The sequence below is a fragment of the Pagrus pagrus genome (genome assembly GCF_965226575.1).
Source record: "Pagrus pagrus genome assembly, chromosome: 17".
NCBI classification, from domain to species: Eukaryota; Metazoa; Chordata; class Actinopteri; order Spariformes; family Sparidae; genus Pagrus; species Pagrus pagrus.
The window spans coordinates 25,673,766-25,688,927 of NC_140201.1; the positions used below are offsets into that span (position 1 = coordinate 25,673,766).

At 41.8% G+C, this 15,162-nt stretch overlaps 1 protein-coding gene across 1 annotated transcript in view; it reads left to right on the forward strand.

Annotated features, from left to right (window-relative positions):
- The window catches only part of LOC311272388 (immunoglobulin superfamily DCC subclass member 3), a 30,393-nt gene extending 15,957 nt beyond the window's left edge, over nt 1-14,436 (forward strand). The window contains exons 7-14 of the mRNA XM_084378768.1: nt 3,728-3,893; nt 5,167-5,417; nt 5,536-5,700; nt 6,041-6,229; nt 7,534-7,647; nt 8,445-8,571; nt 8,774-8,888; nt 10,034-14,436. Coding sequence (XP_084234894.1) covers nt 3,728-3,893; nt 5,167-5,417; nt 5,536-5,700; nt 6,041-6,229; nt 7,534-7,647; nt 8,445-8,571; nt 8,774-8,888; nt 10,034-10,108 — 1,202 coding nt within the window. The 3' untranslated portion in view covers nt 10,109-14,436. The remainder of the gene's footprint in view (nt 1-3,727; nt 3,894-5,166; nt 5,418-5,535; nt 5,701-6,040; nt 6,230-7,533; nt 7,648-8,444; nt 8,572-8,773; nt 8,889-10,033) is intronic.
- The last annotated feature ends 726 nt before the right edge of the window (nt 14,437-15,162 follow it).

Below are 15,162 nucleotides of genomic sequence, written 5' to 3' on the forward strand. Positions count from 1 at the left end.
TCACTTCGCTTCACTTCTCGACTTCACTTCTCACATTTTAAATGAACATCAGCACCAACATCTTTCCCACATATCACTCACTGAGCCCAAATGTGTCAACAAATACAAATATCATGCACATATAACTGCATATGAGGTTGTTTCCTGCAGTGTTTTGATCAAACATAATAACACAGTAGGAGTGCACTTTTAAAATATCACTTCAATAGAAATATTTTCAGAATGTGATAGCTGACCTGATCATTTCATATTCAGTGCTGCTAATGACAGCAGGGCTTTACTGTACTGTTATATTTCTACTTTATGTTGCTGTATGCTTGTAGTCAGAGGGACATGTTGTACCTCTACTTGATAGTATGATAGTATAAAATAAGCTCCGACAATGCTGCTTGGACATGAAGGCGTCAATAATATTAATCTATAATATTTTATATATCATAATATAACACAGCACCCATTCTGCATTATGAATATTTACTTGTGGTAGTTTAAGTAGATTTTGCACATACTTATATATATATATATATATGTATATTTTTACACATGCAGGACTTGTAATAGAGTATTTGTACTCTGTGGTACTGATTCTTTAACTAACTACACATTCATTCTTTGAGATGTAGCTTCACATTATGCCCAGCTCGAATCTAACCAGTACAAGTTTTTCTTTAATAGCAAAAGCTCTTAAGTTCCAACTCAAAGAAACATTGAGCGTGTAGCTGAAGCTCCGAGTGTTACATACCTTAATAAAGTCGTAGTTACCTCTCTCAGTTTCCGTAGATTCAGTGCCAGATTACATAGTCATTTCCAAGTGATGTCCAAAGAAATTATGAAGAAATCAGAGGACAAAACAAACAAAGCACAAGCATTACCCTTTAACATACCCTTTGCATCTTATTGCAGTGATGTTCAGAGCCTGTGGAAGGTAACACTCCTCAGAGCTCATTCACTTATTAGTATTTAAATACATCTACTGCTCATGTTTTTACTTGTGCTACAAATGGCCAAAACATAATGTTGAGTTTTACCAGGAAAATGACACAGTGGGCTCACGTGTAAATCTAGTTGTGCTCAGTGCCTGTCAGATGTGTGTAACCCCCCAAACAGGCTGCAAACAAAAGGGACTGAACATAATCAGATGAGGTATGAGGCACGGTGAAACTCAAGGTCAACAGAATCACTGATCAATACCGAGTATGGATCGGCTGATGAATGGTCAGCTGAGGACAGCTGACACTTTCTAACATGAAGCTGGGACAGCTGAACAGATGAAGGGGTGGACAGCTGTCCCCCCCCTGAGACATCATGTCCACACAGAGAGAGAGAGAGAGAGAGGGAGGGACAGAGAGAGACATGATGTGACAGTGACAATGAAGGAAATAGTTGATCAGATCTGGTGTGTTTGCGTTTCTCAGTCCATTTACTACAAATCACATGTCCTTTACATTACTGTGACCGTGCTGTGGTGTTTCACATATATGAATGTGTTTGTCACCTCTCAGGCCTGCACTCATTTTAATCTGTCAAGAAAATCAAGTTTAAACTGTCCAGAGATTCATCATCCATTGTAGTCAAACCTACATGCATTACAAACTGATGGTGATAACATCATGGCCAGCAAACATACTATTCTCTTCTTTTGGAAGGGGCAGATGTTCATTGATTCAGAGATGAGGAAACCTCAAACATAGTTTGAAATCACTGCACAAGGTATATTAAACAGAAGGTTACCATAGCAACACTGATCCATGGTTTGAACTGGTAAAAAGCAACCTAGCTGAGTAAAACCCAGCCGGCTCCATCTGCATCAGTGTTCAGTCTGATTTTACTCATCACGCAGATAACAGATCAAGCAACGTTCCAGTAAAGTGATGGTCTCACCACTGATTTAAAAAGATGACGAGTAGGAAAGTAGCTAAAGCATGCAACAGAGACAAATATTCATAGTTGTGTTTCAATTTCAGTTTTTAAACCAATAATATATAAATACAGATTTAAAGAAGTAATATACATTTATTCAGTTTCCTGTCTATAGGCGACAGCTAGCTAAAACTAATGCAGAACAACACAGCAGCAGTACAGCAATAACTGATCAGTTTGATGAAGCTGTTTTTGGGCACTGTTGGTTTAACTGCATGATCATTGTGGCTGCAGTTTTTATCACACTGTGCTGCATTATGCAGAGAGATGCTTCTGTTATTGTGTCCACCCTATTGATAAGGCCAGAGGTAAACATGAGTCAGTATGATGCAATACAATTCAACAGCACCACAAACTACAGCCTCCATAATAATCAAAGCTGAATCAACGTCTCTCTAACACAAACTGACATCCATGAAAGCAGGACTCTGGTGGTGTTACTGTAACATCTTTGCTGACATGATCTGAAAAAACTGCTATAGCCTGTTCACACACACTAAACACACTGATCACTCCTCTCCTGTGATGGTATAACCACACACAGGCTGCCACGTCCACTTCCTGCTGTTCTTTCCTTCATGAGATGAACTGAGAGCTGCTTCTAATCAAAGTGCTCCGACCAACATACATGGAAGACAAATCCCCGGCTGCAGTGATGAATGTGTCCTTATTGAAATGGTCATTTTGTTGACACATCCCCCTCAGCTCATAGGTGGATGGTTGGGGGTGTGGGGTCACAGTGGGCGTTGAGGTCAATAGATCAATGAGATGCTGAGCGTGGGCTGAAGTGGGGAGGGCCATCAGGGCTGAAGGAGCACTGCCTATATCCCAGCATATATATGCATGTCTATTGTGCCTGTGATATTGAACTGGGTGTCAGGAGGAGCAGCCGACCCTGCATCTGTCCGAGGACAGACAATGACTGGCTGTGTGTGTGTGTGTGTGTGTGTGTGTGTGTGTGTGTGTGTGTGTGTGTGTGTGTGTGTGTGTGTGTGTGTGTGTGTGTGTGTGTGTGTTCGGTGTGAACCTGACTATTGTCTGGGGTTTGGAGAGACAGCCTTGACATATGAAGTTCAAGCACAGACAGATTTATTCATACATTAAATCCTCTATAATATGCATTTCCTAATGGCCTGAGAAGGTTCTCACATTAGGGGCTCTCTGTAGTATGTGTCCATTTTACTATTCTCTTTCTATCTGACTGTTTCTCAGGGTATTTATTCTGGTCCCGTTAAAAAGAAACAGAGTCCAGACTGTCTTGATAAGAACATTGCAATCGTCAAATTTAACAGCTGAGATCTTGGAATGTGGTAAAATGGTAAAAACTACAAAACTAAGACCCATTTTGTAATAAACTACAATGATCCTTTCAGGCAGTGTGACTCAGCCCTTAAAGATCTCCTCCAGACATGTACAAATAATCTGCTTGGAACAACAGTGTGTGTCTGATGTGTATTTTTTTCCACAAAAAAAGTTGTAATGTATCATTTCTACATTAATATCCTTAAAGGGGCATCTAGTCCTTCCACCTCTCAAAACATTCTAATCAAGATTAAACAATTGTTCTGTCAGATATCAGTCTTTTATTTACAGGATAAGATGTATTTTTAATCCTGACCAGATGCAGAACTGTTGACAGCTTCACATGTAGAGTCGGGTCTATGTCAGAGAATGCAGCTCATTGTTCTGACTGTCAGTGTGGGTCAGCTGTAGAAGCAGGTGGTGAAGAGCAGCAGGAGACAGTTCTGTACTTTTCTTTCATATTGTTGTCTCACCTTGTCTCACCTCCCTCTCTGGTCCTCCTCAGCTCCTCCCGAGTTCCTCCAGTGGCCGCAGTCTGTGTCCAAACCAGCAGGGGGCAGTGCTGTGTTCACCTGCGTGGCTCAGGGTGTTCCTGAGCCACACCTCATCTGGCTGAAGAACGGCAAGGTCCTGATGCCTGGCCACAACGTCAAGCTGACCAATAACAACAGGTGTGTGTGTGACCGTAGTGATCGTTAAATACACCACTAAACATTCAAACAAACACTGTTCAATGAAAACAAGAATCAACAGTGATCATTTGCTTTTTGAGCCTCCAGAAGCAGATCAGGGTGCAGCAGCACTGTCTGTGCTCAGAGGTGCAGTGCTGCTGTTTATGACAGTGTGGCTGACAGCAGGCAAACTGTGGCTGTCAATTATAATCAAATAATAAAACAACAAAAGTGACACAGTTCTGGGCAGTGGGCAGCAGATATGGCAGAAGCTTAAAAAAAGGAAAGATGTGTACAAATAACATGACATGCATCACAGAGGACAGGCTCAGATCCCCTCTGCAGCAGCAGCAGCAGCAGCAGCAGCAGCAGCCTCACATGCAGGTTTCTGTTTTCCATGAAGATGTGTCCTGTGCAGCAGAGCCTCTCTCAGCCTGCATGTCACAGTTACACCACATGGTGGCAGCACTGCGCAGTGTGTGGACGCTGATCGAAAATGATGTAAAATCAAATAAACTACATCAATCTGTTGGAATATTAAATAGTGTCTAAGTTGTATATTTATGAACTATGATTTGTTTGTAGTGATTTATATGTAAATGACCTCATATCCCAAATACACTGTAAAGCTGCCGTATGATCCACTTTCACATGTTCCAACAGTTATTCTAACCACATCTATTGGTGTAGATACTGAGCTCTATGATAATTGATATTATCCAGTTACTTAATTAGAACTTTCATGATGAAAGGTTAATTAGTGTCGCACTAGGAGTGGAGCTTGCATGTTCTGCCGTGCTTGCGTGGGTTTCCTCCTCCATCAAAACGTGCACACTAGGTCAATTCTTCAGTCAGTGCCCTTGACCAAGGTACTGGTTCAGATCTGGAGTTGGTCCCCGGGGACAACTGCTGCCCACTGCAGAGAACCAGTTTCACTATGTTGCACATTGTATGATATGTGATCAAATAAAGATTCTTCCCTTCATGGTAATAATACATAGCTTTATTTATATAACATGTTTATGAGAGCAGAGATATCACAAAGTGCTTCACAGATGTAGTAATGTAGAGCTGATAGTAGTGGTGTTCTGGTGGTACAGGTAACATGAGTAGAGAGCAGGTGAAGTTGCAGTGCTGGTTTTAGTTGTACTATCAGTGTTGATGTTGCTGCAGTAACCCTACACATTATTGTATATATGTACAGTGTGTGTATTGTGCTGTCAGGTAGATGTGACTAGCAGTGAACTGATGCAGCTGTGTGTTGTCCGTGCAGCACTCTGGCTCTGACCCGTATCAGCTCAGAGGATGAGGCCATCTACCAGTGCATCGCTGAGAACAGTGCAGGCACCAACCAGGCCAGCGCCCGTCTGGCCGTGGCCCAGGCTAAAGACCTGCCCGCCACCCCAGAGGGCTTCACAGCTAGCGTGCTGTCCACCAACACCCTGCAGATCACATGGACCGAGCCCCCCGCCGACGTCACCGACGGCATCATCGGATATGTCCTGCACATCCGCAAGATAGGAGGTGAGTGTCAACACACACACAGCAAGAGTCTGTTGTAGAGTGACAGCAGCTGTACAAATTAGAAAAGTTATATTAATAATAATAATAATGTGTGTGTGTGTGTGTGTGTGTGATTCAGAGCCCGACAGTCTGGAGCTGCAGGAAGCCATCAGCAAAGGCTCCTTCCAACACGATGTGACCAACCTGGAGCCAGCCACCACCTACTCCCTGTACCTGAAGGCCTACTCTCCCCTGGGAGCAAGCCAGCAGTCCCACACTGTGCTGGCTACAACACTAGGGGGCGGTAAGAACATGAAACACTGTAGAGACAACTAGGAGTTCACTTATACTGATTTTATCATAATGAATGATGGTTATCATGCAAAAGCTCAGAGAAGAAGAAGATAAGTGGGATTAAAAAAAAAAAAAAACACAGAATGACTTTTTTTTTTAAAGTAAAATATTTAATAGATTCAATGTAATATTTGGCATAAGACATGGAGAAGTCTTGTTGAAAAGGTAGGAGGTAAATATAGAAAAGATCTACTGAGATACTCCACAGTACTGATTTCATTAGTAGTAGCAGTCTGTGTGATCTATCAGCTCGTCTCTCATCGCTCTCCTCTTTCTGTCTCTCCATCCAGTACCAAGCCCTCCCACCTTCTTCACCAAGGTGGTGAACTCCACCAGTGCGCAGGTCCTCTGGGAGCTCCCCAGTAAGGCTGGCAAGGCTGAGGGCTTCAGGCTGTCCTACCGCAGGGTCCCCAACGCTGTCTTCCAGGGGCCAATCCAGCTGTCCTGTGACATCAACGCCCACACCATCACCAAGCTGGGTGAGTGTGTGTGTGTGTGTGTGTGTGTGTGTGTGTGTGTGTGTGTGTGTGTGTGTGTGTGTGTGTGTGTGTGTGTGTGTGTGTGTGTGTGTGTGTGTGTGCATGAGTGGGTCAGATTTCCCTCAGTTGTTCTATCAGGCAGGGTTTTCTCTCAGGTATTGCCTCCTTTGCCTTCCTGATACTTCCCAAACACTGACCCTAATCATGTTTACAAAAGTAATCTTGTCATGTTTTATCATGACTCTGGCTTTTCATGCTGTCAGTCTGTCATAGTTGCACCTGCATGTATAAGCAAATGAATCAGTATGAACAGTCAGATAACAGCTTCTGATGGACTGAACCATGGTACCACCAACATGTCCCCCGCTCTTTGTCTTCACCTTAGACATCTCTGCAGCAGAGTATATAGATGTCTCTGACAGAACGTCACAAAACTTATGTCTTCACGTTCTGTTGATTATATCAGTTGATGTGTTTTAAACCAAAAGTCTGACATACTGCACCTTTAAGTAGGAGCTGTTCTTTTTAACTTCCTCTGAAAATCGAGAGCTGCTACACAACTTAATACACCCACTGTCTCTATTTACTATATGAATAGTGCCAAATTACACAAAAACTAAAGAAACTACAGACCTGTAAAATAAAGTATTGACACTTTTACTTCTGACACAATAATGTAAAATGACTCAGGAAATAATTCAGGAGAAAGTTTAAGCTGCAATATGAAGATGGCGGCAGAATGTTCCAGATGAATGAGCCTAAAGATGAAGCTGAATCAGTCCGTCTGTCTATTATCGGTGAACCTCTGCTCCTCAAAGCATGTTTACCAGCTGCTGTCCACTCTGTCACCATGTGGACACACATCGGTCCTCACAGTGCTGTCAATGACAATCATGTTTGGTGCAGCAGTGTGCCTGTCACATGTTAATTAGCTCGTCAGCTAACAGCTCTGGATGTTAGTCCAGCTCCATGGTTCAATATACACATCAGGTCTCAGTCAAACAGTTAGTGGTGTTAAAAGGCTGTTAAAGACTGTCTCTGTACAGCAGGTTGGTGCCACTCACTAATTGAGTCGGTTCAATTCAAAGCATGAAATACAATCACCAGCAGCCGAAAATGGATCATTGATCTACTTGGAGATTATCAGTCAGAATAATCAACCAATACAGAAGCTCAGGTGCAGGATGTGTGGGAGAGTGAGTGTGAGTGTGATTATGCTTCAGGAAGAACACACATCCTCAGCAGTGAAGTGAAGACACAAGTCATTTAAAAAATAGCTAACTGTTAGGGTCCCTCTGTTTCAGAACCGGGGGCAGTGTATGAAGTCAAACTGGTGGCCTACAATGGAAACGGGGAGAGTGACTGCTCCAAGAGACTGGTGTCACTGGTAGAAGAAGGCATGAGTGACCCGAGCAGAGGTTAGTATGTTCACAAACAGTCCTGGAGCAGCTGTCAGCAGCTCCTCTGAGCACACTATCAATGCTGCGGAAGAGGCAAAGCACATGTTAATGAGGAATCCCACAGTTCCCAAATGTATTTCTGCACTTTTAACGTTAATGAGCAGTGGTTGCAAACATGTCGTCATCTTGCTTAAAAATGAACCAAAGGGAGCCGTCCAAGTATCAGAATATCAGAATGTTTAGCTTCAGTCACAGGCTGCAGCTGCAGGTCAAAGTGTCCTTTAACCAGATACTTAACACAAGCCTGTTCCATTGGTGTGTGAGTGGATGGGTGAGTATCTAAGCTTAGAAATATCATGGAGCACTTCTGATGAGTCAGCACCTTGCATGGCAACCTTTGCCATCAGAGTGTGAACGGGTGTTGTAAAGCACTACGAGTAGTTAGTAGAGAAGAGAGGCGTTATAGAAATGTGAGTCAGTTTATGCTAAAAAGCAGATTTAATCTAAACTACTCAATTTAGTTCATATATTATTAAATACATACAAGATGTAAGGCGTCAGATGTCTAACATCCCAATCGTTTTTTAAATATAGACGGGAAGGAGGAAATAATGGCTCAACATTTAACTTTTTTCTGGGCTCATCCTTTGAAATTTGATGATAATAGAAGTTGATTGCTCCTTGGACACATCATACCTGCACTCAATTACAAATAATCTCATGGCACACAATGAAGATCTCTTTCTGACTTGGCTGTGATATCAGCTTCTCTCCATCCTGACGATGTGTCTCATCAGTGCTGTGTTTGTTTCCAGGAGAGAAGAGTATGTGTCAGTGCAGGGATGGAGAGGCCTCTCTGGGCAGCATCGTCATTGGAATTCATATCGGCACCGCCTGCATCATCTTCTGTGTTCTCTTCCTCATGTTTGGATACCGTCGCAGGTAAGTCTCATTAAACTGTGCAGTCTTTTCACTTTGATATTATACACTGTCAATAATTCTTGTTTCATTATAATTCACTGACTTGGCTAGTTCACTGACCCATAGGACTGTGTGAACGTCCTGCTCCTTCGTGAATTGCTCTTTAGCCAAGTTAATGTCAAGTTCTGCAGAATGTGCACTCATAGCTGGAACCTGTTTACAGTTTGTTTTGCAGTAAAGGGACTCAGGACAGCTGGTCTGTACCCAGGGACAACACCGGACACAATGGCATCCCTAAAGAAGCAGTGAACCAGCCCGGTGTGGAGCCAGTGCCTCAGGTAGTCATGTGCTGCTCACAGCTTTCAGGACTTCATGTAGCACAGTATTACAGTTTCAGTGCAGCTGTAGGTGTTTGTCTTGTTGTAGGGACTTGAAACAAATTATTCTATTCAATAAAACAAGTACACTGTAGATTTAATCATAGGTTAAAGATAAACAGTGAAAAAAATAAAGTTTAAAAATGACTCAAACAGCTGCAGGTCTGTAGTGGGCTCATGATCAGGGTGCTGTGGTCAGTCCCAGCAGTGTCTCCCATCTTTACAGTTTTAAATGAGGATTTAGTTGTTTATTCAACATACTGACCTTTGGTTAATCAGATAACAGACAAACATCCCTACGATGCAGGTCTGTTTCTGGTTTGTTTGTACTTTTGGTCTAGACATATAGAACTGCAGTCAGCATCAGTCACCTTGAAGGATTTCAATTTTAATAACAGCAGCTGCCAATACATGAAGTTACATCCATCCGTCACTCTGTTTCTTGACAAATGATGACCAGCTGATGTACTAGAAGAAGGCTGATGCTGTTATTCATCTATCAGTCATATTACTACTATTCTGTGGCCACAAAGCCAAGAAACGTTGGACAGAACCTCACAAAATTAGATTCAAACAGAACAAACTAGGATTTCTCTTTAAAATTTGGTTATGTCAAAAGTGAAATTCACGATACGAAATTGTCAAAGTGTCGTCTAAATCAGTGAGAGCCTGAGGAAGCTGCCCTTCAGAGGTGCAATATGCAAGATCATGTGTAGAAACAACAGTGTTGACTAGCTGGCCTCATCTCATAATACCACATTGTACTTTAACTCAGCCTGGGGCTGCAATCAAAGATAGCTACAGCAAAGAGTATAGTGAGCAGCAGTTAGCGGTTCCTCTGGTGATATGATGCCCTCCTTCGACAGGTGGCCAATCCTTACATGGTGCATTTTTAAACAACTATCTTCAGATGGTGGTTTGGAGCCAGAAAAACTTATACTTAGACTTATAGTGAGTAAAACTAGCCAGCGTAACTTCATTGTTTCTTCAGTATATTGCTTGTGCATTTCCTATATAATTCTGTCCTTGAACGATATCTGATTACTTTTCTGTCTTCTGTCCTGTCTCCTCTCTGTCCCTGTTGCGGTGACTCTTCTGGTGTGCAGGCCGTCTGTCCAGCGCAGTGCCAGGTCATCATTGAGCAGCATCGGTCAGGTTTGCCTGGCACAGTCACTGGCTAACACTGGTCAATAAGGTCAACACCCACATCCCTGTTCTCCCCTCCAACAGTCTGATAGCCCCCCATCAATGAGCACCTCCTGTGCTCTTTGATGGGGGTCAGTCACCCCAAAACCTGCTGCTAATAACCCCAAAAGTAGCCTCCACCAGTCTGTGACAGAACACCACCCCTTCCCATCCTTCAGCCCTACCTCAAACCAAAGCGTATTGCCTTTATTACATGCACATTTATTTATTCATGTGCATGTGGAAAATGATTTCAGTGTGCACACTCATGTCACTTCTCCAGTGGGAATCTGTTCCATAACCAAAATATTCTATTTCTCAGATCTCCTCTGGGAAGCTGACATGTGAAGGTGTGCACTGCGGTCCTAAAACACAAATTGTGCCAAATTTTCTCACTGAACTGGAACCTTCCATTCAGTCTGTCGTGACAGAACTCTTGCCTTTGCCTTCAGTTCCTCTGCAATAAGAAAGGAAAGAAACATAGCGGCCTTTTGCGAACGCCTTAAGGACGTGAGAGTCTGATTAGAAATGATTGTCTATAACCGTACAAGCCATTTAGAAGAACCATGCAGACAGTCATTCTTTACTCCACTCTTCCTCACCCAGAAGCTGCACACCTCCAAAGAAAGCTACCTCAGTCTGACAAGAATGTCTGAGCCATAGAGTTAGGCCACTGTTAGCCTGATGATGCTGCTTGTGCTAGCCTACCTCAACCAAAAAAATACCCTGAAACCCTTTCCCCGGAGCAACTGCTTCCTTGACCAGTGCTAGTGCCAGTGTACCGTGCCAGCCGCCGACCAGGCCAGTTCAGAGAGTGCTCACCAGGACGACTACCATGGAGAGCATAACTGTGGCAGAGCCTGAACTCCACTGCCAAACCCAAGCCTTACCGTACCAGAGATGATCGACAAGAGCCTTAACAGCCTACTGTCACTCACCTCCTGTTTCTGATTTGATGTCAGAAGATATCATGAAAGCCATGTAGTGTTTCCTCCTTGATACTGTTGCTCCATGAAGTGGTTACCCATGGCTTTCAGGTACCCACAAGTGTCCATCTCCAAAGACATATTGTGCAGAGCAGGTAGCTCATGGAAAATATGGACCTCAAAGAGTTGAGTGCTTTGTGAACCTTCAAACCACGCATTCAATTCTTTTCTATGATGTCTATCAAAGAAAACAAGCTCAGGATACTTGTTTGATCTGCACACCTGATGGCATACTGACGACAAGCCAAAAGATGACTGCTGCCAGGTTAACTCTCCAGATGCCAAATTGGTCATCCTGGGCCTCAACGACACTGAGTTGGCGGCTAAAGAAGTTTTAAGGTCAAACTTGAAGCCTGAATGCACGGACAAGGCTTGTGTCTCACCGTGTCAGCCTATCCAAAAAGTTCTTCTATGAAAACCAAGCTGAATGACACCCAAAGATGTAAACATTTTGATGGTTTTCTTTATTTTTCTTTTAAACATTATTTTAAGAGAGACTACATTTACTTAGAATTTTGGATTGTTCCTGTTTGAGAGGGGTCCCCTGCGTGTAAAGTGCTTTAACTGAACCCAAGCCAAAAAGATTTTTCTCATGATTTCATTACCATTTTTTAAAGAATATCTTTCCTTTTGTTTGGAAGTCATTGCAGGTGCACCCCTTCAGCATGGAACTCTATTTTGTTGATTCTAACATTTAACTTTTAAAGAGTGACCAAATGAAGATGTCCAGATATTTTGAAAGACTTTTTATGTCAATACTATAAGAATACTTGCTTCATTTTTTAAAGTAGTTGAATTCTTGCCAAATATTTAGCTATTGTAAAGAAATATGTAACCAAATACCTCTACATTTTTAACATTCATATTCTCTGCCTTTACACCTCAGCACCAAAGCACAAAAACATGCTTGTGAATGTGATAATAAACATGTGAAAACAGCAGGTGAACCTTGAGGGCAGCAGCTTTAACAGGGAACCACAAAGAACACAACCAAATTAAAGTCCAGCTGAAAATTGTAATAATAAATAATAATAAAGTGATAAGTAATAATCATAAATGCTAAAAATATTGAATTAAACTTCAGTTAATAGTTATTTCACTGTAAACAATGACTTTAATGCTTTAAAGCATTTATTAAGCAGTTGTTTATTTTAAAGTTGCAGCTGGTGTTTATAAACCTTTATAATGTCTTAATTCATGGCTTATTACATGGTTTGTTAACAGTGACATACCTATTAACTAAAGTTGAATTAACTATTCATCTACTGTTTATTTATGAAGTGTATTTGTAATGTCAGCGTTTTATCACTGATGTTAATAGCCAGAACACAGACATGAAACAGCACTAAATGAGCCTTAGATTAACCAAACATTAGCTTACAAGCTAATGTCTCCTTCTAATCTGCAAGGAAAGACACGTCATGATGTCGTCTACTGAGCTAACAACCAAACAAACGTCCACCATTTGCTGCAGGGTCAACTGACCCCGGAGTAATCCCCATAATAAACATTCACATTGCACACAAAGCCAGATGTTAGATGAATTAGATTGAAAAAAAAGATTTTAACCAGAGTTTAAACCAAAGCTTTGCATCCTATTACCTCTTATAACAAAAAAAAAGTCATACATTTTGGTCCAAAAGTGTGTGTTGCCTCAAGCTTTTCTGGCCTCAAGGTTTGCGTCCATCACCCTGAATGAGTGTTAAAGGATTATTCGAAGCAGAGCAGTATAAACGAGTAGGGCTTCACCCTTCATCTCCTCTCGTACACAATTGAAAGCTGTTAAACCAACGTGAAACCAAAAAGTGTATTTGATATGGAAGAGCTAAAAAGTCCATGTGTTTTTGTAGTGTGAAGTGTGTAGCGGTTTAACTAGTTTTGAAAATGGAAAGCATTTGTTGCTTCTGTTTGGAACAAGTCGTTTCTCTGCCTCTTTTCGTTTGAGTCTTTCGTTCTTCCTGCTGTGTTCAGGAAAAGTTGCCAAAACAAATGTTTGCTTCTTTTGAAAGTTTATTATTGATATTATTATTATTATTAGATCTCATAATGTTTATTATGATGATTTCAGATGTTTTCTTTTTGTTACATGTGTAAGGATGAAAATGATTGTTAGAATGACTTTGTGTTGGTCTTTAAGGAAATTATGTGAGTTTTCCCAGAGACAGTAAATTTAAGGCTGGAATTTTTTTTAAGCCAAACTCACGATCTGCCCTGAAGAGCCAGCAACTAGAAGAAAAAGAACTACAAAAAGAAGAAAAAAAAATTGTAGGAAAGTAGAAGCTGGCTGCTAGTACCAATGAGAAACAATGCTTTAATGATTATAAGTGCTTCTCTGTTCTCTCAGCTTTCCAAATGAAACCTAAAGCTTTAACCCGTTCTGACTGAGCTCCTGTCCTCGGTCTTCGGCCAGAATGAAAAGGTTTGGAGGTCAGGACTTTCTGGAGGTAAGCTGCAGTCAGGAACAGAGACCAAGCTGTGACATGGAAGGTTTCAACAGTCCATTTATTTTACACATTAGGGTAATACAGTCACAAAAACTCTATTTCTAATGGGGTCAGCTCTCACAAAGGACAAAAAAACTCAGTACACATTTCCCGCTGCAGTAGCTATAACCAGTAGCTCATGCTGTCTGACGTTGTAGCTATTATGTATATATTACTTAATTACTGGCATTACTAGTCGCTCCTTGTGCTACTTTTAAACGACGTTGGAGTTTTGTATCCCATAAGTACCAGCAAAGATTACATAGTCTCACTTTAAAGCATCAAAACAATATTACAACAACTCAACTGCAGTTGTGTTTCTAGCGTGACTGTACAACCTGAAAGAAAAATGGATGAGAGGGAGATTATGTTTTTTGCGATTTGTTTGAACTGACCCTTTAATGTTATTTATTTATTTATTTAGTTGGTTGTTAGTCGTTAAGTTGTGAAAGGAATTACAAGACAACACCAGCACTTTGCCATAGAAACAGTGAGACTCATAACAAAATACTAATGTATTTATTGTCAATTAGGATCCTGATATAAAAAGTGTCCACAAAAGTTTAGCTACTGATGGATCACATCACTTATTAAAATGTACATTAATGAAGAGATTAAACATAGAATAAACATCAATTTAAATTCAAATAAACAAAGTAAATAATGTAGCACTGTAAGGTTTGATTATGAAAGTGTGATAGTTTGAATGAATATTTAAGAGAAGTTCCTCCCCACAGCTTGGTCTCTGTGTGACTGCAGTCTGCTCTCTGTCAGTGTCTGGACTCACCTCTGCTTTTTCTCCTTCACTGATCACATGCCAACATGCCTGAAACCAAATAAAGACATTTTGCTTAATTCATGTTTCTCTGTTTGCTTTACTTTTATTAGCATCTAATGGATAAGCTCAGTTAGCCCTGTGATGGACTGAGCCCCAGGTCTCACCCAGGTCTAACAGGATCCCTCAAATACTTCCTTTTACCCTGTCAGTTGAAGCAGGACATTGGCCTTGTGACCATTGTGTAAGTGAGCCTGCTCACTGCTATATCTTTTAATCAATAGCTAAGTGTAATCCCTCCGTTTGTGTTACTGTAAAGATAAACCGCAGCCAGAAAGACATTCAGGAACTTAAAGCCTATCACATGTTTCGACCCTGAACCACAACGTCCTCCAGTTGGCGGGTCGGCAGCGATGGCCAGTCACTGCCCATCTTCTCCTGGCTCCCAGCTTAACTCCTCCCTCCTGTTCCAGAGCCAACACAAGGCTCTCTCTGCTGCTTCCCCCAACCTGCGAACAGCTGCCTTCCTCTCCCTCCCTGCTATTTCCAGAGCTGTGAACATGATCCACACAGACTGAGCCGGAAACCCGTTGCAGCTGACCTTGATGGGAAATAGCCAGGCTTGCCTTCCTTTGTCCCTGCACTGTTGGACCAGGTCCTGATACTGATGTACAGGATGGGCAAGATGGCGCAGCCCGCTACAATTCCCTTTTCCAAATCCTGCCACTGAGTGGGGAAAAGGGCAGTCTTGAATTACAGCTGGAATCCTCTGAAGTAGCTGGTGATTATCCTCTGACGTGATCGGG